Source organism: Venustampulla echinocandica, assembly GCF_003357145.1.
Source record: "Venustampulla echinocandica strain BP 5553 chromosome Unknown scaffold_8, whole genome shotgun sequence".
Taxonomy (NCBI): domain Eukaryota; kingdom Fungi; phylum Ascomycota; class Leotiomycetes; order Helotiales; family Pleuroascaceae; genus Venustampulla; species Venustampulla echinocandica.
Genome location: NW_022474213.1, coordinates 1162995 through 1184811, shown reverse-complemented (window position 1 = coordinate 1184811; position 21817 = coordinate 1162995). Strand labels below are relative to the sequence as shown.

The 21817-nt window shown below is 47.9% G+C and overlaps 8 protein-coding genes across 8 annotated transcripts; 3 read left to right on the top strand and 5 right to left on the bottom strand.

Annotated features, from left to right (window-relative positions):
• Positions 1-18: 18 nt before the first annotated feature.
• On the bottom strand, positions 19-2089 carry BP5553_08746 (Uncharacterized protein; the record flags this gene model as incomplete). Its single annotated transcript, XM_032017369.1, has 4 exons — positions 19-628; positions 687-1349; positions 1400-1626; positions 1715-2089. The coding sequence occupies 4 exons, from the start codon at positions 2087-2089 to the stop codon at positions 19-21; spliced, it is 1875 nt and encodes a 624-aa protein (XP_031866800.1).
• Positions 2090-5001: 2912 nt separating this feature from the next.
• Positions 5002-7353, top strand: BP5553_08745 (Glutaminase GtaA; the record flags this gene model as incomplete). The annotated part of the gene is made up of 5 exons (XM_032017368.1): positions 5002-5201; positions 5251-5543; positions 5597-6039; positions 6091-7157; positions 7260-7353. The coding sequence occupies 5 exons, from the start codon at positions 5002-5004 to the stop codon at positions 7351-7353; spliced, it is 2097 nt and encodes a 698-aa protein (XP_031866799.1).
• A 771-nt stretch (positions 7354-8124) lies between these two features.
• BP5553_08744 (uncharacterized protein) lies at positions 8125-10260 on the top strand (the record flags this gene model as incomplete). Its single annotated transcript, XM_032017367.1, has 5 exons — positions 8125-8416; positions 8467-8534; positions 8585-9172; positions 9223-10084; positions 10154-10260. 5 exons carry the CDS (start codon positions 8125-8127, stop codon positions 10258-10260), a joined length of 1917 nt encoding a protein of 638 aa, XP_031866798.1.
• A 2121-nt stretch (positions 10261-12381) lies between these two features.
• On the bottom strand, positions 12382-12717 carry BP5553_08743 (uncharacterized protein; the record flags this gene model as incomplete). The annotated part of the gene is made up of 1 exon (XM_032017366.1): positions 12382-12717. The coding sequence occupies one exon, from the start codon at positions 12715-12717 to the stop codon at positions 12382-12384; it is 336 nt and encodes a 111-aa protein (XP_031866797.1).
• A 1883-nt stretch (positions 12718-14600) lies between these two features.
• Positions 14601-14849, bottom strand: BP5553_08742 (uncharacterized protein; the record flags this gene model as incomplete). The annotated part of the gene is made up of 1 exon (XM_032017365.1): positions 14601-14849. One exon carries the CDS (start codon positions 14847-14849, stop codon positions 14601-14603), a length of 249 nt encoding a protein of 82 aa, XP_031866796.1.
• Positions 14850-14935: 86 nt separating this feature from the next.
• On the bottom strand, positions 14936-15394 carry BP5553_08741 (uncharacterized protein; the record flags this gene model as incomplete). The annotated part of the gene is made up of 1 exon (XM_032017364.1): positions 14936-15394. One exon carries the CDS (start codon positions 15392-15394, stop codon positions 14936-14938), a length of 459 nt encoding a protein of 152 aa, XP_031866795.1.
• An 856-nt stretch (positions 15395-16250) lies between these two features.
• BP5553_08740 (uncharacterized protein) lies at positions 16251-16571 on the top strand (the record flags this gene model as incomplete). Its single annotated transcript, XM_032017363.1, has 1 exon — positions 16251-16571. One exon carries the CDS (start codon positions 16251-16253, stop codon positions 16569-16571), a length of 321 nt encoding a protein of 106 aa, XP_031866794.1.
• A 2737-nt stretch (positions 16572-19308) lies between these two features.
• BP5553_08739 (Integral membrane protein) lies at positions 19309-20607 on the bottom strand (the record flags this gene model as incomplete). The annotated part of the gene is made up of 4 exons (XM_032017362.1): positions 19309-19786; positions 19845-19962; positions 20028-20400; positions 20464-20607. 4 exons carry the CDS (start codon positions 20605-20607, stop codon positions 19309-19311), a joined length of 1113 nt encoding a protein of 370 aa, XP_031866793.1.
• Between the last annotated feature and the right edge of the window lie 1210 nt (positions 20608-21817).

The following is a 21817-nucleotide window of genomic DNA, read 5'->3' as shown; positions in this document are numbered from 1 at the left end:
AATCCTCCCGTTTTGTCATCAATGGAACCTCAACCGCACAATCGAAAATAGCATGTTCTGTAAAACATGGACCATAACAACCACTCCCGTTGGAAGGAGCTCGGGCAACATCCCCATATCTGTTTTAGCTTCCCCAGTAACATCTACCTTCCACCCATACCATAATATCCTTCTCGCAATCCAGCCCGCTGTGATCTCGCAAGCCCACGTAATAGTAGACGCGTACAAAGTGAGGCTGAAGTTATATTGGTCTCCCCCACCCATAGGCGATCCAACCGGGCCAACAGGTCTGGTTGTTTCGCCTTGCTCAAAGGCGAAATAGGGGTAGACGTCTTTGTTGCTTCCGTAATGAAGCACGAGAATCGAGCCGAGGAAGGTGAGCATAGAGACATTTTCGGCGATTCCGCGAATGAAGATATTCCTAGCGCAGAACTTCCGGTACGCGGGGAGGGTCTGGCCATTGATAGAGAGAACCGTAAGAATATAGTGGAACGGTTTGGAGATTGTGAGTGGTGCGAGAATGATGAGGAAGGATGATGAGAGTATTTGCAGGTATATAAATTGCTCGGGTGAGCGGAGACGGGCATAGAGGGCTCGGACGTATGTTTGATACGTCAAAGAAAAGTAGCTATATTCATGTCAGTTTCGGCTTAGATGGGATGAGGGAAATTAGAGAGGCGGCGCACAGCTTAAATATCCAGCCCAATGGGTAGCTCCCTACTCTTTCGCCTTCGTTTCCACCCAATATCCAACCCACTAAACCATCCAACAGATGAACTGTTACTACCCAGCTATAAACGTAAAAAATAGTGTGAATGGTATTGTGCGGTAATGTTCTAAGGTAAACCTCAGCATAGGCCTCGCCCAAAACATAGGCCATCATTGCAATAAACAGAGCTGTGCAAAACCATATGAATCTGACAAAACTGGCAGGAATCCAGCGCTTCCGCATGGCCAAGTTACGTGGCCGATCTCGGTGAGTAGCATCTGGAGCAAGGGAAAATCCGCTAGGAGCGTCAGGATCGAATGCTGCTTGTGGGATGGGAGGTCTCCGGGGACGATCTCGGCCAGAAATTGTATCAGTATCCCCAGTCCACCAAGATGATGTAAATATCCGTTGGGTTTCGGAGAGGGACTGACGGAGGCCTAGGTGTCGCTCGTGGTTCAGGAGGATGGCGAAGGCGATTATTAAGGGCATAGCCATCGTGAAGAATGTCCAGCATATCCAAGTTGTGTTATGGTTGGTCAACCACCTTGATTCTGGGAAGCAGTAGACTGGGATTGGGGCAGTTATCGAGATGGCTGCAATTACGGAGACTGTGAACGGGAAACCTAGACTCTGCGGCCACCTTTCGAGGTCAGATGAGGAGCTAATATAGGAAGGAAAGGGGGAATTTACCAATTCAGGCTGTAGATATTGAAGACTTTCGTAACCCACATCAAGGCAGTGATATTGTAGAAGCCGTAGTACACGAATAGGAAAAACCAGAAGTTAATCTCGACTCGTGCTTCTCCATGACCCGGGGTCTTGTGTCCCAACTCATTAGAGCCAAAGCCCAGCCCATCAATATCGTTATCGTCCGGTAGATCATACTGAGGAAAAGGTAAGGCGCACCAAGTTACTGCCTAGCATATGAATGTTAGTACACATGTCTGGTTTATGAGTCTCTCCTCCGAGTCGTCCGTAGCCACAACTGGATACTAGGTAACTTACCAAAGCTGCAGGCAGAGCAGCCAACACTGCCCAGCGCGACCACCATTTATCTACAGCCCTAGCTACCGCGGGTTGCTTTGGTTCTAGCCATAGGTCCCGCGATGTCCTTGCCCAGCGTCTTATGATGCCCTCCTCATCGTCATCCGACAGGTCCCCATCCTCGCTATCACTTCCGTCTCCGTTTCCAAATATTGCACCATATGCCCTCCCTAAGCCTCTGCCAGCAGTAGAGTTTGTAAACAGGACACTTCTCTGGGTCCTTACACCAAACCGCTGCGCATTTGGCACAGCGCGAAATCGCCCAAGAAGAGGAGAGCTGTCGGTGGTTGCGCCACGAGGATCGCTACCTTGTTGGAAGGCGAAGAAGGAAGGCATTCCATTACTTGGCCGTATGGCACTTGAAGTATGTCTGCGGCGGGTTCCACAATATTTGCATTATAGCTAGACCTACAACTTGAGAATCAAATGTTGGTGAGCTCGAGATGTTTACATGATGCGGCAAAACTCCGGGAAATTGGTGAGCCCGATTCCATCCCAGGGGTGCGTTACGGGGGTTTCGGTGACAAACTACAGGATCTACGGGTACGTTCAATAATTCAGTAGTCATATGGACGAACGACCCAAGCTCCCGTTTCCCATAATACTTCAAGAGTTATCAGAGTCCTGTACAAAGCTCATCTCACTACTCGAGTACCTGTTGAGTAGGAAATCCGCACCACATGTTTTTGTCCTTAATCTCATCTAACCTTGAATGCAGCTATCTGACTCAACGGACTCTAAGAGTAATATGCTTTATCATTATTTTGTTTTCGTGCCTGCAACATCGGGTGGATTGGCGCTAGTTGCAACGTTCTACACCGTGGAACCCGTTCCAAATACGAAGTTTTGCTGCTTCGATCCTGAAGCCGGGGGGGATTGGCATTGCTACTCCATGAAACCTTAAGCATGATCCTTTACATCTGGTGCGTCCGCTACATGAGATAGTTGTTCTAGGCTCTTGCTCTGTTGGACGCGGTACAACTTTGGATTGCGTCGTCCTTCCTCTCATTTATATTTGGTGATGCGAAGGGACATCCACTCTCTCAGTATTTGAGAAGCATGAGGCAAAAGTGCGGTTCCACGGTTTGAAGCACGCAACTTGTCCTAGAGCAACTAAAACATAGACCCACCCTTCACCTATCGGGCGATACTTTTCTGCATTTAGGAGTGGCATAGGCCTTGGCCCGTTGAGTAACCTCTCTATCGTTGTGGTTATTCTAAAGTTAGACGAGGGAGCCGGAAGAAGAAGTTAACTTCGAAACAGCTGGAGCAGGCTTGAGCGGATTTGGACTACGAATGCTGTCTGGGTATGTTAGTTACAACTTCTATCGTGTTGAGCATGTTCTTGTCTTGCTGAATCCATCTTCTCCGGTATTCTGTTCACTCCTACTCCACCCTATCTTGGTCTCCGTGGCTTATGAGGCTATGACCACCACCACCCAACTTAGCAAGTCTCGCAAATTTCTCCATGGCTAGGACGGGTAGAATCAATTCTAGCTCCTACAGCTAGGCGAAACCAGGGAATATTTGAATAACATTCTCCCATGGTGGCTTTGTGCTCATAATATGGGCTGTTTCCAGATTGCTATGGCTACATGCCTCAGCTTTTCACATCACCGATCGGAGCTTTGCTGGTCGCTGGCTTGACCGAGTTATGCATGAGGGATGTAACTATGTAGCGCCTACAGAGATATAGTGTAACAGCAAGTCGGAAACAAGACGATGTAACCAACCAACAGGTCACCGTTACGCCGTTGCTTAACCTCGCCGGCACTAACGTCGTCCCAGTAAATGGCCACGATGTTGTTAGCACCTGCCTCGAAAGGCGATGTTATAGAGCCCAGCCCTTGACTTGCATGCGGAGTGGGATGGTTTGTATACTCGTATATCACTCTCTGCAGTTGAGGTTCGAGTTTACGAGTACCCCACAAGGACCCCAACGCTTATGATCGGACATTCTAGGATCTACACATGGATAACAAAAAGGCCCGTTTCGGCCCCTCCCACATTCCTTCAACCTCACACGATTTAAAAAATTCCTGCGGAATCAGGACCAGATTAGATCTGGAACCGTTTCTTTAAATTACGCGCTGCAACCTCCACAGTTGCCTCTATCCCCGGATCATCAACATTTTCGCCGGGCAGGGAGAATAAGACATATCCCAAGAATTCTTGGTCAGCCGAGAGCTTCCAGTCTCATGAGAATGATGTCGGCCTGCGTCTCGTCGTTTTTGCTTTCGCCTCGGCAGCAACGGGGGGGTCTCGGGATATCTTTGCGTTCCGCCCTCTCGTACTCCTCTACCCCGATGAGCGGCATGTCGATCATAGAGAATACCTATTATCCTCTTGGCCCTGCAGTGGTCATGACGATAGCTTCCTATTTGATGATAACTCCGGCGGACAAAGACTCCCCCTGACGGATCTCGAGGGTCACGAGCGTTGCCCACTAGGAGATGCAAGGTAAATATCCGGGCTGGGATGTATTCTGATCACATCAGGGCGTTCACCTGTAGCTTGTTAATAGCAAGAAAAGGAGCGTGATGCGAAGTGAGGTGGAACTTTCACTTTGCTACAGGGGAAGTCTGGGCCGGCACTTGGTCACTCTCTTGAATACCTAGGTTGAGTTAGTTGGCCTTTGAACCAGCTTCAACTCCTCCTCTCTTGTACCTACTCCCATTATCCCCCCAATTTCCTGCTTGCCGTTTGTTGATATTGCTATAGCTCTTTTTGAATTCCAGCCTTAATTCCCTGCGACATTAGCATATCGTCTCACTAGGTCTGGCGAAGCATATCACACAACCCTACTAAGTGCTGTTTTCTTGCTTCAAGAAAGGCCTCTCCGGACACTGAGCTCCGAAGCCTACTCGAGAATCTGCCAAGCTCCCTTGTAACAGCTTTACGGGCTTGAGATGCTTGGTACATACCATATATGGCCAGCCCGGTCGTTCATCTGCAATGGCTGTAAGCGGTCAACCGAATCGTCTTGACATCTTTTGGGCCTGCTTTATTATTGTTGTTGTTTTCGATCTTTCTTCACCGCTTGTGACCAGAACATCGGTATCTCAGACATTTTCTTCCAGCCGCATCATCACCATGCTGCCCCCTCCCTTTTATACCCCGCACAGCAAGGTTCCTGAAGATACTTCCCGAACTACTATATAATAGTCAGGGAGTCTGCTAGTCGATAGGCTTCACTGGTCAAAGGACCCCTCGATCTTCGATCCGTCTTATTTCGTGGCCTTGCAGAGATGTCGATCTTTAAGCTTGCGCTGTTCGCCGCTTGTGTGGTGCTTTCTGGCCTCACAGCTGGGCAACAGTCAACCTTCAGTCCTGCGCAGCCACCAGCAATTCCATTGGCTGTCAAATCTCCATATCTCAATACGTGGCTATATGACAACGATGATGGGAACGGCGGGAACTTGGCTGGCCAGTGGTCGCAATTCTGGGCGTATGATCCCCCCCGACGCGTCTGTGATAAAACTGACATGTTATGACAGAGGACAAGTCACCGCCTGGACTGGAATGATTCGCGTTGACGGGACTACATACACATGGATGGGAGCCCCTGGACCCAAACCGGTTATTCAGAAGGCGTTCCAATATACCTCGACAAGCAGTATTTTCACGATGGATGTCGGCGGTTCGGTGGAGATGAATATCACCTTCACCTCGCCTATCACACCCGATGATATGAAGAGGCAGTCACTCTTGTTCTCCTATCTTAACGTCGAAGTGACCTCATTGGACGGGAATCCACATCATGTGCAACTTTACACTGATATATCCGCGGGTAAGTCACCAGCACAAGCCATGTGGCCGCACGTCAGCTGACTGATTATCAAGAATGGGTTGCTGGAGATCACGGCTCTGTAGCACAATGGGACTACGGCGTCACAAGCGACAAGGTGGCATATCACAAAATCCATCGGGAAACCCAACTCGCCTTTGATGAATCGTTTGACCAAGCAAACTGGGGTAATTGGTATTATTCAACCGCAAACAGCGACAACCTTTCGTTCCAATCGGGATCGGACAAGAATGTTCGTGGTGATTTCCAGACCAACGGAAAGCTGGGAAATTCCAAAGATACCACGTACCGTCCTATCAACCAAGACTGGCCAGTTTTTGGATTTTCGAGCGACTTCGGGTCTATCCACAAGGAAACCCACAGCACGTTATACACAATTGGTCTTGCACAAGAAAAAGCCATTCAGTTTAATGGAGCTTCGGGTATCGTTCCTCTGCCTTCATTGTGGTCTTCCTATTTCTCGAGTGAAGATGAAGCTGTAAGCCCCTAACCTAACCTTCTTGACTAATAAGTGCTAAAATACTCTAAGGTTGGATTTTTCTATAATGATTATGGAGGAGCCAGCAGGACCGCAAGGGGCCTGGATAACAAAATTGCACGGGACTCCTTGGCCGCTGGAGGACAGAACTACCTCACGGCCACATCACTCGCGACCCGTCAAGCATTCGGTGCCCTTCAGCTAGTTGGGGACTCGACTAAACAATATCTCTTCCTCAAAGAGATCAGCTCCAATGGCAACACTCAGACTGTGGACGTCGTCTTTCCATTTCACCCAATTCTGCTATACTTAAACCCAGAATTGCTAAAACTCATGCTTGACCCGCTTTTCGAGAACCAGGAATCCGGTCATTACCCCAACAAATACTCGATACATGACTTGGGAACACATTACCCCAACGCAACAGGCTATACCGACGGAGGCGACGAGGCAATGCCACTCGAGGAATGCGGCAACATGCTGGTTATGACTTTAGTTTACGCTCAGCGGACTAAGAACAAAGACTATCTCAAGCAACACTACAAGATGTTGGACCAATGGGCACAGTACCTCATAGACGAAGCACTCATTCCAGCAAAACAGATCTCAACAGATGATTTTGCTGGGCCACTCGAAAACCAAACCAATCTAGCTCTCAAGGGTATGATTGGCATCCAAGCCATGGCTATCATAGCCAACTTAACCGGCGACACCGCTACAGGGGCGAACTATACCAACATCGCAAGTTCCTACATTGACCAATGGCAAACACTCGGTGTAGCGCACGATGCCGACCCACCACACACAACACTGAGCTACGGTTCCAACGACACACATGGCCTACTGTATAACATCTACTGCGACAAATTGCTCGCCACGAACCTTGTTCCGCAGAAGATTTATGACATGCAGAGCGCATTCTACCCCACTATAATGGGCAAGTACGGCGTGCCCCTTGACACGAGACATGCCTACACAAAGAGTGACTGGGAGATATTTGTCGCAGCCGTCGCATCGCAGAGCACCAAGGATATGTTTCTCGGGAAAATTGCGAGCTGGATTTCTGAGACGCCAACTAACCGCGCCATGACCGATTTATATGAAGTGCCAACTGGAAGGTATGCCGTGCTCCCATTTGCATCATTTTTCCCTTTCAGGCCTATGCACTTATAATTCTATGTTCGCCGTTTGAATAAGTAATTACTAACAGCCTTCTTTAGCTTTCCTGGTGGCCTAACTTTCACGGCAAGACCTGTGGTTGGTGGCTTTTTTGCGCTTTTGGCCCTGAAGGGTGCTTCTTCTGAGCCATTCTGATATGCTATTAGGCTGGGTTTATTAGCTTTTTTTTCTGGAGGGAAATGCAAGTAGGATGTCTGATGACTTTAGGAGAGCGTAGGGATAAACGATCAAATTGCTTTTCATATCCTTGCTACTAGCAGACGAGATTTCGAGTAAAACCTGGGCAGTTAATCGTCCAGAGGTACTTCAAATACATTTTGTTATCCTCGATCTCGTATAGATATGAGTACGTGGAAGAGTCATCTGAAAGACGTAGTGAGTAATGAATCGGGCTTCTCCCACGGAAACGGAAAATGTAATCCAATGAAAAAGCCTTTGGAGTGTGTTGCCGATATCTCCTTAGAGTAACCGCCGTATTAACAAGTACGTTCTTTGCGGGAGTAGGTACTTCCCTTCTGAATATGAGCATTAAATGCTGGCATCCTACGAAGTACAGCGAATTCCTTCTATTTATGTCCTACAGATTTGGTTTTGCGTATTTTAGGGTACTAATTGTATTTAATAGGGGTTACCACGAAGTACGTACAGTGTACTACGAACGGGACTCGGGCTAAAGGTAATCCGGAGTTTATTTAATCCGTGTACTCGTACCCCTTAATGCTCCTCGGCTCAGCTTTTGCCTCATTTATCACCACGACACGACTCTTTCCAGGCCCTCCCCAACGTTCATTTCAGGCTCTAACTTCTTTAGCTACTGTGGTTACCTCTTGTATATCCAGCCTATCTTCTTCTTACTCTATTTCTCGTACCTAGCCTTAATATCGACTCGATGAGCACCAGCGCGCAATGGGCATCTTCTCCTATGTAAGGAGCATCTACGCCCTCGACACAATCGACACACGCTTCACCAACTCCTCGTCCACTCCTTATAAAGCGGTCCTTGATGCACGCATAGACCCTGCCACGTCGACATCGAAACGATACGACTCGATCCAAGGGGATGCCGTCAAGACGGATCGCAATGGCCGGCCTCTAGCAGAGCCTTCGAAATGGAACACCCCGGAGTTTTACATATATTATATTGTGTTTTTAACGGTTGTGCCATACATGTTCTGGATCGCATACGATGTGTCAAGACGTTAGTAAAGGGCTCTCCAATCTGACCAATTCCTTCTAAGGTTGTTACAGCATCTGATCCGAATTACCATAAATTCGAGCCATATCTGTCCCCAGGCTGGATACCGGGTCGCAAGATTGTACGTCGTAACTTCGAGAAGTTTACGGGATCTATACTCACAGAACGTAGGATATATCCGATGCCCAATATTTTACGTTCCGGCGCAACATACCGTACATGTCGATCCTTCTAACGCTGCACCCTCTCGCTCGAAAATTATACAACCGCTTGCGGCCAATACCCTCACGAAACAATTCTCCGAAAGTGAATGGCAGCTTGCCATATGGTTCAACAGCAGAAGGAGAAGCGCGGCTGGAGCAGCGAGCATCCTTTGACTTTGGATTTGCGGTAGTATTTTTGGCGGCTTTGCATGGATTTTCGGTGTTCAAGGTCCTCTTGATATTATACGCCAACTTTGTTATTGCGACACGGCTTCCTCGAACTTATATTCCGGCAGCAACATGGATATTCAATATCTCCACTCTCTTTGCCAATGAGCTTTCGGCAGGGTATCCGTTTGCGAAGATTGCATCGTTTATATGGCCGCTTGGAGCGGATTCCGGAAACGCCTTGGTTAGCTGGGGCAGTTGGTTTGATAGCCACAGTGGAATTATGCCTAGGTGGCAGATTCTTTTCAATCTTACCGTGCTGAGGCTTATAAGCTTCAATTTGGACTACTACTGGAGCCTTAGCCAACGAGGCGCCAGCGTATTAGAGGTTCGTCTTCCTCCTACAAAAATCATAGTACGAGAGCTAATACCCACAAGAAGAAACAACTCGACCCTGCTAACCTCTCCGAAAGAGACCGCATCAACATTTCCGCCAACGCAAAGGATTACAATTTCCGCAACTACGTCGGGTACGCCATCTACGCGCCATTATACCTCGTTGGCCCAATCGTAACGTTCAACGACTACATATCCCAGATCAAGTATGCACCAAAGACCATCGAAACTTCTCGGACTATCAAGTACGGAATCCGGTTTCTACTCACTCTGCTCGCTATGGAGGTCCTCCTGCATTACGACTACTGCATCGCAATCTCGAAAGCACACCCCACCTGGTCCGATTACACCCCGGCGCAGATCTCGTTACTCTCATATTTCAACCTTCACGTATTATGGCTAAAACTTCTTCTTCCTTGGCGATTCTTCCGTCTTTGGGCTCTTATTGACGGTATGGACCCTCCAGAAAACATGCTCCGCTGCCTCTCCAACAACCCATCCACTGTCGCATTCTGGCGGGCCTGGCACCGAAGCTTTAACCGTTGGCTGGTTAGGTATATATATGTACCTCTGGGAGGTTCCAGCTCAAGGACCTGGATATCGACTGTGCGGTCTGTTATCAATTATGCTGCTGTGTTTACGTTTGTGGCGTTATGGCATGATATCAGTCTGAACCTATTGATCTGGGGATGGCTGATTGTGTTCTTCATGATGCCGGAGGTTATTGCGGGGTATCTGTTTCCAAGAAAGAGATGGGAGAATAATCCTACGGCATACAGGGTGCTGTGTGGGATTGGGACCGTTGGAAATTTGGTTATGATGGTCACGGCGAATTTAGTAGGGTTTGCAGTAGGTGTGGACGGCTTGAAAAGTATTATTAGTGGGATTTTCAAGGATTACTCAGGTTTGTCGTCGATCCCCATTACAGAAACCCCCATTCCTTAATGCTCCAGTGACTAATGGTAACCATCAGGTATCGTGTTCATACTCACCGCATCATCGGCGTTGTTTGTGGGTATTCAAATCATGTTCGAAGTACGGCAAAGCGAAGCGAGGAAAGGCATTTTCCTCAAGTGTTGAAAGAATAGAATTTTGCAAGGCATTCTACTACAAATGAAATCGCTTTTGGTAGCCTCCATGGACAGCAAGATTGTTGAAGTGACCGTAACGCCAGTGATGACGCCATACTGTTGAGGGAAGGAATTTGAAGCCGAACATGAGCGTCAAAGAATATCAACCAAACCAACAATGACACCAAAGTGAAAGAAAGCCTGTTAAATTGCTATTACATAACTTAAATGGGGGCTAAAGAAATCAACGAATAGGCAAGGACGGGGAAAAATCATCATCCTCAGCATCCTCCGTTATCTGTATCACCAGTGACGCCAGGGCTATAGCTCTTTCCTGGAGTTCCGCTCCAGCAAGTCGAAACAAGTATCACAAGGAGAGTTCATCAACCCAATTAAAGCAATGCAGTAAGTAAAAGAGAAGCTGCAAGTTGGTACACGTTCATCCTTCACATACAGCAAGGTTGTTGAATTCTCCGTTTTGCTTGTGGTGTTTCCATTGTTGTTGAGCCGTCATCAAATAGTTCTCCCCTCCAAAGGAACAATCAAATGACTGTTGGAGAAGTTGTGGTAGTCCGAAAGGAAATGGCAATTATCAAAAAGGTGCGATTGGGACTCTAAGGCTAGTGCTCAGAAAGCTCATCTGTTAATATTCGGCAAATTGAAATTTAGGCGGTTGAGAATAGAGCCGCTCAAAGAAGTAGTCATTTCTGTTTCTGCGCCTATCGATAGCCCAGTTTAGCATCCTAACATCTTGCAATTCACTACCTTTGTCTATAACTACTGCTCCATAGCCCTCGTGTCTTTCTTTACCGGTTATTCAAGGGCAATGCATCTACGAAAGATATATTTCTGCTGCAAGTGTAGCTCGTTCCTTTCGTGAATATCCGTTAATTACCTGATAACACTACCCGGCAACCACCTTTTATCGGATGTGTCATTCTTGCATATTGGGCAGGTAGCTCGCCTACAGTCCTCCCAATATCACATGGCAGCCTTTGAAACGCTCGACGAGCTCGTGTGTTACAATATGGCCCGGCATGTGCTCATCCATCCGAAAAAATGCATCCATCAAGGCTAAGAGGGCACATGTCAATGTCTTCAAGGCGTAAAGTCCCATCACCAAGAAGATTCAGCCGCATGTTAATGGCCTTCGAGATCAGGCTATGTCTGGTAAGTGGGGGGGCTCTTCATACATAGTGTGATCAGTGTTGAAGTGGTTTCGCAGTTTGTTTCTACAAGGGGCCCTTCTATAGAGCCCACTATATTGCACAGATATCCATTGCTCCTATATATTTTCTGAGATGCTCGATAAATTTATCGAGCCTCGGAAGTACTTTTGTGGCACGGCTGCATCCATACACTGGCATAATAGGGTGCATGATTGAAGAGTATTTTTCTCGTGGTAATGGAGCTCAAAATTCGGTGGGAACATGGATTTACAACCTGGATAGTCGCACCGGGTTCTGGGTCTAGCACCCTTTGCCCTTTTTAGTCCGAACTGATGCAGTAGTCGGAGTTTTCTCAGTCCACAGTTCGGGTTAATTCAAGGGAGCCGTAACTTGGCCTTCGCCTAGTTGTTGATGGTTGTTTGAGGGATTGCTACTCCCTAGCTATCTACTAGTGAGCGCTGTAGCTGCCGGCAGCTACCAAGGTTGCAAAAGCACTTGACCAGTAGGCAAGGGATCCTCCTAAGAGGACTCCTACGCTTACCTAGAGAGCAATTTATTTTGAACCTAAGACCTAAATATAGTTGTACATATCAAACGCCATCATAGTTTAACCAAAAAACAACATGTTACAACTCCCAGTCGCGCCAACCTAACGCAAAGCACCGACACTTTTACAAAAATCCCTAGAGTTAAATAATGCTAACATGTTGCTTGTGCCTCTCCTGACAACTGGTGTATATGCCGTTTTACTCTTCTATTGCGTGTTTACTACTTTCTGTCTATCTACCACATACTCCTAACTAACCATTACACATGGCTATCTCCCCTACAACACACATCCTCCAATCCCATCTCGCAGCTACCATCAAGTCATCAACTTTCAAAATACCAGCTCCAAGTTCTACTAAAGTCTCCCAAATGTTATTCCGCCAACTACCGGCCAAGCTGGCGTACCCCAGTATCTACTTGTCGTTCCAAAGCTCATTAGCTCTCTTTGTTTGTGCCTTGATTGTTTCCTTCTGGTTCTTAGTTAAGCGCCCGAACGTAACCCACCCTACACCGTTACGAATGGATGTACTGCCGTAGTATGAGTTATTACTATTATATGGTGTGTTCGGCTCCGAGAGCTTCGTGATAGGCGCATCGTAGAATATTTGTCGGTATGTCATATTTGATATAAGCTTGTGGAGCGGTACATCACCGGTTGCAACCACGGTGATTGGGTGCTGCGCGATAATAGCACTCGTAGTCCAGTGCGTGAGGTAGCCCTTCTCCTCCAACGGCTTTAGTTTTTCCATGACCGCCGTCCAAGTCGCCGGCGTATTAGGCTTAAAGTCCAACAGCAAAACATCAGAAGTATTCGGCTCCACAGAAAAGACCCCCACCGGAATATTACCAGAATCACGAAGCTACTTCTCTTCACTCTTACTCGCGCTCTGCACCTCGTTCTGTTTCTCTAGGATATTTATCAGTGGCCGCAAATACAAACTCTCCAATGTCATCTCCTCTTTCAGACTCTTTCTATCATGCCCCACAAATAGTTCGTTCTACCTGCCCCTCTGCATTCTCCCATTCAAATATCCACCCCAGTGATTTTGCACCCAGCTGCTAAACCCTCGTACAGGGGGATTCTGTGCCAGTAATTGTTGTGTGAATAGCACTTGACAGGCTTGATGTTTACGCTGAAATATACGGCCCAGGATAGGCTTGCGGGGTAGGTTGAGTTGGGAGTGCGGTAGGCTGAGAGGATGGTTTGCAGCCCGTTGTCGTGTCGAATTATGGGGTAGCGGTTTACGACTATGAGAACCAAGGAGAGCCAAGTTCTTTCAAGGGTGTGTTAACTTAGTAATAAATAAGAGGTAATAGGCTGAGACTTACATTATAGCGACAGTGTCGGTGAACATAGCTATTAACATCCAAGCGATAACCTCCGAATATGTGTGTTTTTGCAAAACGTTTGGAAACATGAAACTCTGCATGGTATCCTACTATGATTTCCAGAAAAGGAACAACCTCGCAGTGCTTCTGTCATCCTGTGCTTGTAGGCTAGAATTTTAGTACTGAACATACCTCATGAATCTGAACTGGATGAGCTGTCGTCACCTGCCGTAGCACGATCAGTATGGAATTTGAGCGAGATAGTGAATCTCAGATGATATATAAGGGTACTAAGGAAGATGAGCCCAGTGTTATGGATTTGGCATTTCTTTGAAGTTCCTGTCGGGGGCATGTATACTACCTAGGTACTTTAAGTGAGGATGAATAAAGTGGATGAAAACTTATCTCACTTCCTCGGCCATTCTTGAGATCTAGGAATAGCGTTGACATTTTAGAGCCATAGGGATCCTTTGTCTAGCCGCAGGGCGTCGAATGTTTTTGCTTGCAGCGTGGATATGAAAATAGAAGTTCATCCTTGAAGCTACACAAGTTGAATCCATCGTACGTGCTAGAGAAACCCGAGTCGCAGGAGCCGCCGCCGCGGGAGTCGCAGGAGTTCCGACGAGTGGTGCTCATGTGAAGGCATCGAGGCTATGGAGAGTATCCTTGTGCCAGACGGTCCAGACTTGCAAATGACTTCCATTTACTACGTACATAGGGATACAAACAGTATCAAGCCCGTGCTAGGTCAAGAGATCTAATTTTGACAGTCACCCAGAACGGCCAAGGAATGAATTGACTGATGTTGCTGGCACCCGCGGCAACCAAGCCCCCTTGAGGCTGTACGGAGCAACTCCTTTAAAGAAATTATACCGCATCTCCATGGTCACGGTCTTGTTAGGCTGTAGTACTGGCCTCTCAATAAGGTTGGAATAGAGGAGGCTGTCCAGCCCAAATGGGGTGGGCGCGGATACAGCTTCACGAACCCTCCGTCAATTAAAAGAATTAGCCTTATGGAGTACGAGTAATGGCTTGCATACATATGATTCTTTTTTGGGGTGAAACCGGAATATTATATAGGGCGCATCGGGGCCAGCAAACCCCAGCAAACACCCTAGAAAGCTTACTGTGCCCTCTCCCCCTGAAAGCCCCCAATAACCTGATCGATTGGCGCGGTGTACCTAGGTAAGGTAGGTAGTATTGCGGTCGAGTGCGTCACGGCGCATCGTGGGAAGCCCCTCGCTAAATTCCCTTAATTCCAACTTAATCGCGACTCCCATTCAAGTTCAAGTTCAAGTCCTTATTAGGCCCACTTTTTCTCCTTCTCCCTTCGCCCCCTAGCCTCCAGCATCTCGGCTTTCATTCTCAGGATCGGATAAATAAACCTCTCCATATCATCTCGATGTCTGGTCCAAGTTTGCGCAGGCCCAATAGCCTCCTCCAACATTAAATCACTAGGTAGCCCTACCGTAACCATGAGCTCCTGCATCTCCAGCAGCACCGGACCGCATAATGCAACTGCCGCGGTCATCACTCTCGGTCCTGATGCCATAGATCAGCGTGCAGCGACGCAGGCACGGTAATGCGGCCAACAGCCGGGGGAGCCTTAGGTACCATGTCGGCGCCTGCTCCTTGGGGTTAACAATAACAATGTCGCGGGTACAAGATAGCCGCCACTTCCTGGTCATTTGGCATCATGCGCTTGAAATCGTTGCGCTGAAGTTGTGCTGGTAGTTCCGCTGCCATGGCAATTGCCTTAGCCCTGAAGAAAGACTGCTTGCCGAGGCGGCGGATCCGTCGGTTGGTGCAATTGATGGCAATCCAGTCAGCCTGGTGAACCGACTGAGCATCGCGTTGATGCGAGGGCGTATTGCCATAGGGGCCAGTATTGGTGAAGAGAGGGTCTTTAGCACCAGTAGAGGATTCGAGGATAGGGGGAGGAAAATACCAGCGTTTACGGATCAAACTAATGTTCACTGCGGGATATGGGTTGTCCATATAAAACGGCGACTCTCGTGCCATAGAAAATTCAAGGATACGTTGCAGAGTCTCGTCTGGTAGACGGTCGAGAATTGAGACCTGTGGCGAGGAAGTCATGATTGATTCGCATTTGAAAGATCTCCAATTTGCGTAGTACGAGTAATCTGAAAAATAGGATGGCTTCAAGCAAGAGTCTCGTATAGTGCAATTTAGCATATAAGTCTAGAAGGTAAAATAGTAGAGAAAAATCCGTGCAAACTACTACGCACAAAATGCAGGAAGATAATTCTCTTAGAGGTAGCTGTGTGTACAGAGTGACGACGCAGAGTAAGGTAGGAACATACACACGTATACGATTACAAACGGGCACGTGCTACAAGAATATGTCCGAGGTAATATACTTGGTAGCCGTGTGTTTCGTGTCGTAGGTACGTCTCGTATAAGTTAAGTAGTTTTCTTTCGAGTCGATTATTATTCACCAATGAGTCGGCTCATCATACTGTACCTGGTATATCAGCCGTCCTATGGTTGGTTAGTGATAACTGACACAGGCTGTCAACAAAACATCCGAGTGTCGGTACTTAGACAACCTCTTGACCTTTTAGGATATTTGTGAATGTATAAGGAGTACTCTTTATAAGATTGATATATACCGAGGTCAAATTAATATTATTTATAAAGGAAAACATTTATTCTAAGGTTAATACGATCTAGTATACTTCCAACTTACTTATAGATCCTACGAATAGGAGGATTCTTAATCGGGTCATTTCCGAAAATAATGTCATTACTATAGGAGCTGCTACTGAAGGTGTTCCAAAATGCATGTTGATTGATCTATATGCGCAGTGGCGTTAGTCACCGGACGGCACAGTGCAATTCATGGTGATCGAGGTGCTCCAAATGCAACGGCCACACATACCAACACGATCTCGAATCATTTTCTGCGCCTTCATATGGATGTGCATTCGTTATGGTCATGAAGATGTGGACGACGGCGAGGAAACCTGTGCGCCCCGAGTCAATGGCGAAAAAGATTCAAGGCGAGGCCAACAAACGTAAGAGAGGACAAGTGAGTCGGTGCGTTTGGGGTGTTCGAAGGAGCACTCTCATCGCCACGACTGCTTGCGACCGCTCTTTCATATCTGTAGCTGATAGATTTGGGCTTTCTGGCGGTGTCCTGGGACATGCTCGGAATAGGGGGACGGCCTGGACCATCTCCGAGGAAGCCATATCAACGCGGAGGATTGATGATGGCTTGGATGTGCAAGATAGGCAAGATGATGCGAAGTGAGAGGTTTCAGAAGTTGAAGAGCTGCGAGAGAAGGTGAGTCGAGATCAAACTTGAGGGGGAATCAGTACCCTTATCACACCATTCTTCACGCTGGACGTCTAATCCATCTTGAGAAGCCAACGCCGGATAGTCGATTCAGGAAGCTGATTCCTTCATCCCCGGATAAACGAGCGGTCAACGGCCGTAGCATTATGTGTTGGCCCTTTGAATAATCAAGATGGCTTTCACATCATGCAACAAAGACAACGGGAAGAGAGGCTCCTGAGACTGGCTATAGAGAGAAGTGATAAGGGCATTGTGGAATGGGTACATCATGGGCAAGTGTCAATCGATGGTACTGTAGGATTGACACAATCGCCAATTTGCGACTCCAGAAATTGAGGAATCACATCGTCGAAAAATCAAGTCACAAGTAGGGTGCAGCATGGGGGGCCATTACCCACGCCCCAGATGGGTTTGGGCGCCCCAATGGGTGGGGGGGGGGTCGAGTTTTCTGCCCTATGGAGCATAAGGTATGAAGCGTAAAAAAGGTATACCCCAATTATAGGGTCCTATAACTATTTTTTATTTCTCTTTTTTAGAAAGTATAATATATAAGTAAGCACATAGTTTATTATATATAGAATTAGTATATATATATATACTTTAGCTAGTTGTAAAGTTATTTGTTAAGTTGTCGAGCTATCGCAAGTCGAGTGGTAAAGTCGTCGAGCTGTCGAGTCGGCGGGCTGTACAAACACAAGCTACACGTAGTTCTGAAGGACCGGAGGAGATAGAAGCGACCCGGAGTAAGAAGCGAAATTAGGACTAGTCTTTTAAGTAAAGTACAGCTACTCACAGGCCACTCTCTTATCCTACGTCCGTAACTAGAGGATAGTCGACCGGGGAGTTTGAATCGCCCCCGGAGCTACAACTCGCCGACTCGATAGCTCGATAGCTGGACGCTACGACCACTCGACGTCTTGACTTTGCAATAATTAATAATAAAATATAACTAGGTCACGTATTAGTATTAGAATAGAAGATAAAGCTTACTATGTAATAGTTTCAGCATAATTATTAACTTTCTTTTTTATTATCTACTAATCCCTACTAAACCTACACTTTTATATACCTAAGGAAGTACTTTAGTACTATAATATCACATAGCTTATATTATATGATAAGGTCACATGCCCCATAGGAACTTATTGCCCCAGAAGCCACCTCTACTCCGTATGGGGTCCCCATGGGTTGGGCCGTCAAAGTACGCCCCAGCCCATGGGTGGGTTGACATCTCAAAACCCGTCCCCATGGGGCCCCATGCTGCACCCTAGGACTCACAAGGGATAGACAAACGCGGTTGATGTGTACTTCGTAGTCGTTTGGCATTTTTGGTATGGAATACGTCATTGGTCTACCACAAAGGCCTAAACCGTGGCGTCATTCACGCTGGACTCAGCGCATTATATCACCAGTCTCTGACTCTCTGATCATCGAGGACAGCTGGGATCCCTCCTGACCGAAATGCTTCAACCTGATCCCAAAAGCGCCCATCTGCAGATGAGTGTCTTTCAAAGTTTCCACTGCAGCAGGGCCCCAGTTTCCCAGCTGCTACCCAAGCGTCAAAGAGGAGAAGATACCAATGATCGACCATCCGAGAAGATCGCTTGGCAATGATCCCTTCGAGTGCCCAGAAGCGAAAGCGTGCTCGCTTGGGACAGTCAGAATGCAATCTCCAACCAGAACATCAAATATTAGACCTATTTGGATCACGGTGGTTAAGGAACTCGCTGCGCAGGCGCAAGGAGATGAAGCGGAGCTGGAGTTGTTTGCATCAGAATCTCATTCAGGGAGGACGGATGTATCGGGGGATGGTCGTATGACTATAGAGGCTGTCGAATTATCTCGAGGCATCAAAAGTGAACGAAATCCTAGAGGATGGGTCCCTGAAGACAGCTGAGACCGAGAGCGACAAGAAATAGTCCGCCAGCTACTCTGCTCAACCCAGGAAAAACCCGACGAAGAACTTGACAAATCACTACAAAAAGGCACGACTTCGGATTCAACAGTTTCGTTTCAGCGGCTTTCATTGATTATGTCATTGAGTTCCAATCCCTTGGTCACGTAGGGAGGAGACTAAGTCATGGAGGGTTTAAAAGACCACGAAAGTTCCTCAGGGAAATTACACAAGCGAGAAATAGGCCAGGCAGAAGACCGCGAGGCACCAAAGGGAGAATATCAAGTGACAGAAATTCAGACACAGGAGGAGGACGACTTGCTAGCTCAAGAGATGGATAACCTGTCCAATGCACGTATTGTCGATAAAAACACAGCCATCACTCCTTTAGAAAAATGGTAGGGGACTCGCACGATGTATCGAAGCCAGCTAAAGACTGGACGTTGAAGAATATGGCACCAATGGAAGTTCGAGCTTCCGAAGCTCGAGATGATGGTAGAGGCGGCGCATGAGCTTGATAGGGCTACTATGGTCTCCTTGGAACTCTTGCATTACTACTCCTCCCCGAAGCTGGCCCCAATAAATATTTACAAGCCGTATCAGAGCTCCCACGGCATTCGCGATGAATTTGTCGAGCTTCCTTTCCCAAGGTTGTGTCCTCTCTGCCGCTGTTCTAGATTTCCTATTCTCGCTCGAGCCGGGCGCCGCGGACCTTACCACTACGCGTGTCGCCCCTGTCTTATGCATAGCAGTCTACCTTTTCGGTCCCTTGAAAACAGAGTTCGCCACGGTCCATTGCTAAAATCTTTCGTTGGTTTCCGGCAACACCTGCCAGTTGGAAAAGTGTTGCGAAATTTGTGTCGTCTTAGTAATGCTACTCGGTCCTTTAGCTGCCGCAGGCGGTTGAACCAGTTGGGCTTCAGGATCCTCCTGATTTTGCTCTGGTGTACGAGACCGATGGTCGCTGCAAGCTGTCAAGGGATAGCCATATGGGTCGCTGGGAGTTTTGTCATAATCGTTGCCGCGAAGGCTCAGTCGTTTCGATCTTTTCGGATTAGAAACACTTTTGCCGTGAACGTAATTTGATGAGTTGAATAGCCTCTTTGCTATTTTCTGGTTGACGAGAGGTCTTAATGTTGGGATGCAAGCCGCGATAATGATCAGATATTGTTCTGTGCAAGCCCAGATGGCGAGGTCCATTGTATCATGCGTGTAGTCACTTCGGGCTGTTAGCGAAGCAATATTGATGGTTTTGACGATCGCTGCTATCATGGCACTAGGGAACACGATCAGCCTTTTTGAGAATCATGCTGAGCGTTGAAAGAAATGCGTACATCACACCAAGCGACATCAGAGCGGCAAGACCGGCTTTTAATTTTCGGGGCATGCTCAAGTTCCAGATGGTGATGGCTGGATAGATCGCCAGGACTAAATCTGTGAACGCAGAGAAAGCTGCATCCATAATATTAGCGCAGCTCTACTAATCACAAGAAGAAACGGGGTATGGCTAGCATTACAGCCTTGAAAGAATGCATAATCCCTCTGGCTTTCCGGACTCCAACAGGATCCCTTTACACTCGGGTCCCAGAGCGTTGCTGCAGGTGTACATTGACCGAAAATGGTGTAGACGCACACCACGTTGAAAATTGTTTGTAGGACCATGCCGGCATAAAAGTAATACTTGTGATTATTCGCATTCTGAATGATTCGAACCAGGAGTAGCGCGACCGAGACCTTCCCCCAATTCGTGGACAACACATGGAGACTTTGTGATATCCAATCCAGCATACTTGCCTGGACCCGATCATAGTCCGAAAGTTCGGATCCATGCTTGCCCATGCCATGATGAATAGCCGCGGTGACCACGGCGGAGTTGGCCATGGCGCAGAGCTTTAAAGGAAAAAAGTGTCAGTCTCGATCCCAGGTCCTCCTCTGGTGGGGATGTTCACGAACCATTGCCATAACGATGAAAGCAACATCCCAACCGCCCGCCTTCACGAGTCGTAGACGTATCCAGACTCTTGCCCCAACCACGCCCGCACTGAGAGTACATAGAACCCATGTTAATGGCAAGAGTATATCGGCTTTATTCGACATATTCAGAGGGTATGCTCAGTTCAGTTCCAAAACACGTTGATGAACCGGACAAGAGCATAGTCCATCAGCTGATCCTGATGTCCACTATATAAGGTATATGCTAGATTTCCAACAAGGAGAACGAACCACTGCTCTCAGACTCCAGAGGAGCGCGGGCTTGCGGGATGTGCTTGCCACTGCCGGCTAGCAGCCAATAACTTGTCGTACCCAGATGCAGGGTAGCTCGCTGGTGATGCACGCCTGGGCGATCATCTTCACATACGAAGATCTCCAGGAACGGGCTCGGCATAATCCGACCCGCCACGGTTCTCGCTGCGTGGGGATCAATAATTTTACCAGGCCAGGACCAAGCACGCCGCCGTTGTCTCTCTTTGTTCTCTCGTGCTACCGAGCGGCGGCCTTAGCGGCTCGGCCCAGCTCTTCCCCGTGGGGCACGGTCACACAAACTTTTCAGGTCCGCGCGATCTGCAGCATCGCGGTGTGGTATACAGTAGTATCTACATGTACGAAGTACGACGAAGTACGAAGTACATGTACATGTACCTCCCGTACTTGTTAGATCATCGAGCAAGGCCGGCGCAGGGCGAGCTTCAATGACCTTGGTGCCCGGTAGTCTTATACAGTACTCCCCCCCTCCCCCCCCCTAATTAATTGTAACGGTGGGCCCCCTGTCCTCCCATACAAAATAGCCCTACGACCAGGGGGCCTACTGTTATAATTATTTGCGGGGGTGGTGGAGAGTACAGCACTCGTAGTGAGTTTCGGTGCTGGCTCACCAGCACGAGTAAGCAGGTTCCCTATTCCCTATCTCGTAGTGATTGGCAGCGTCGGGGACGCTCGAGCCGCCCAGCGCGGGCCGTGAGTACGGGGTGGAAACAAGATCGAACACTCTTAGCTGCTACAAGTACTTTTCGTAGTGCGGAGTAAGTATAGAATCCATTACCTCGCCGCACACGGACTGCGTCTTTTTCGTCTAGGGGATGATTGGTTTTGAACGTACTGCATAACTGGTCTTGTTTCGTCCTGGAGAACAAAACGGCGGGAGCCACAACAATGCCAATGCGGACCTTGTTGGGGCACGTAGCCAGCCAGCCACGTCCAAGGTGCTTCTCGAGTCTGGGCGGCCGGACGCACGATGGATTCGCTGCGGCCGGGGGATGGCTCGAATATGAGCGGTGGTGCAAAGCAAAGGGCGAGACATAAGATAAGA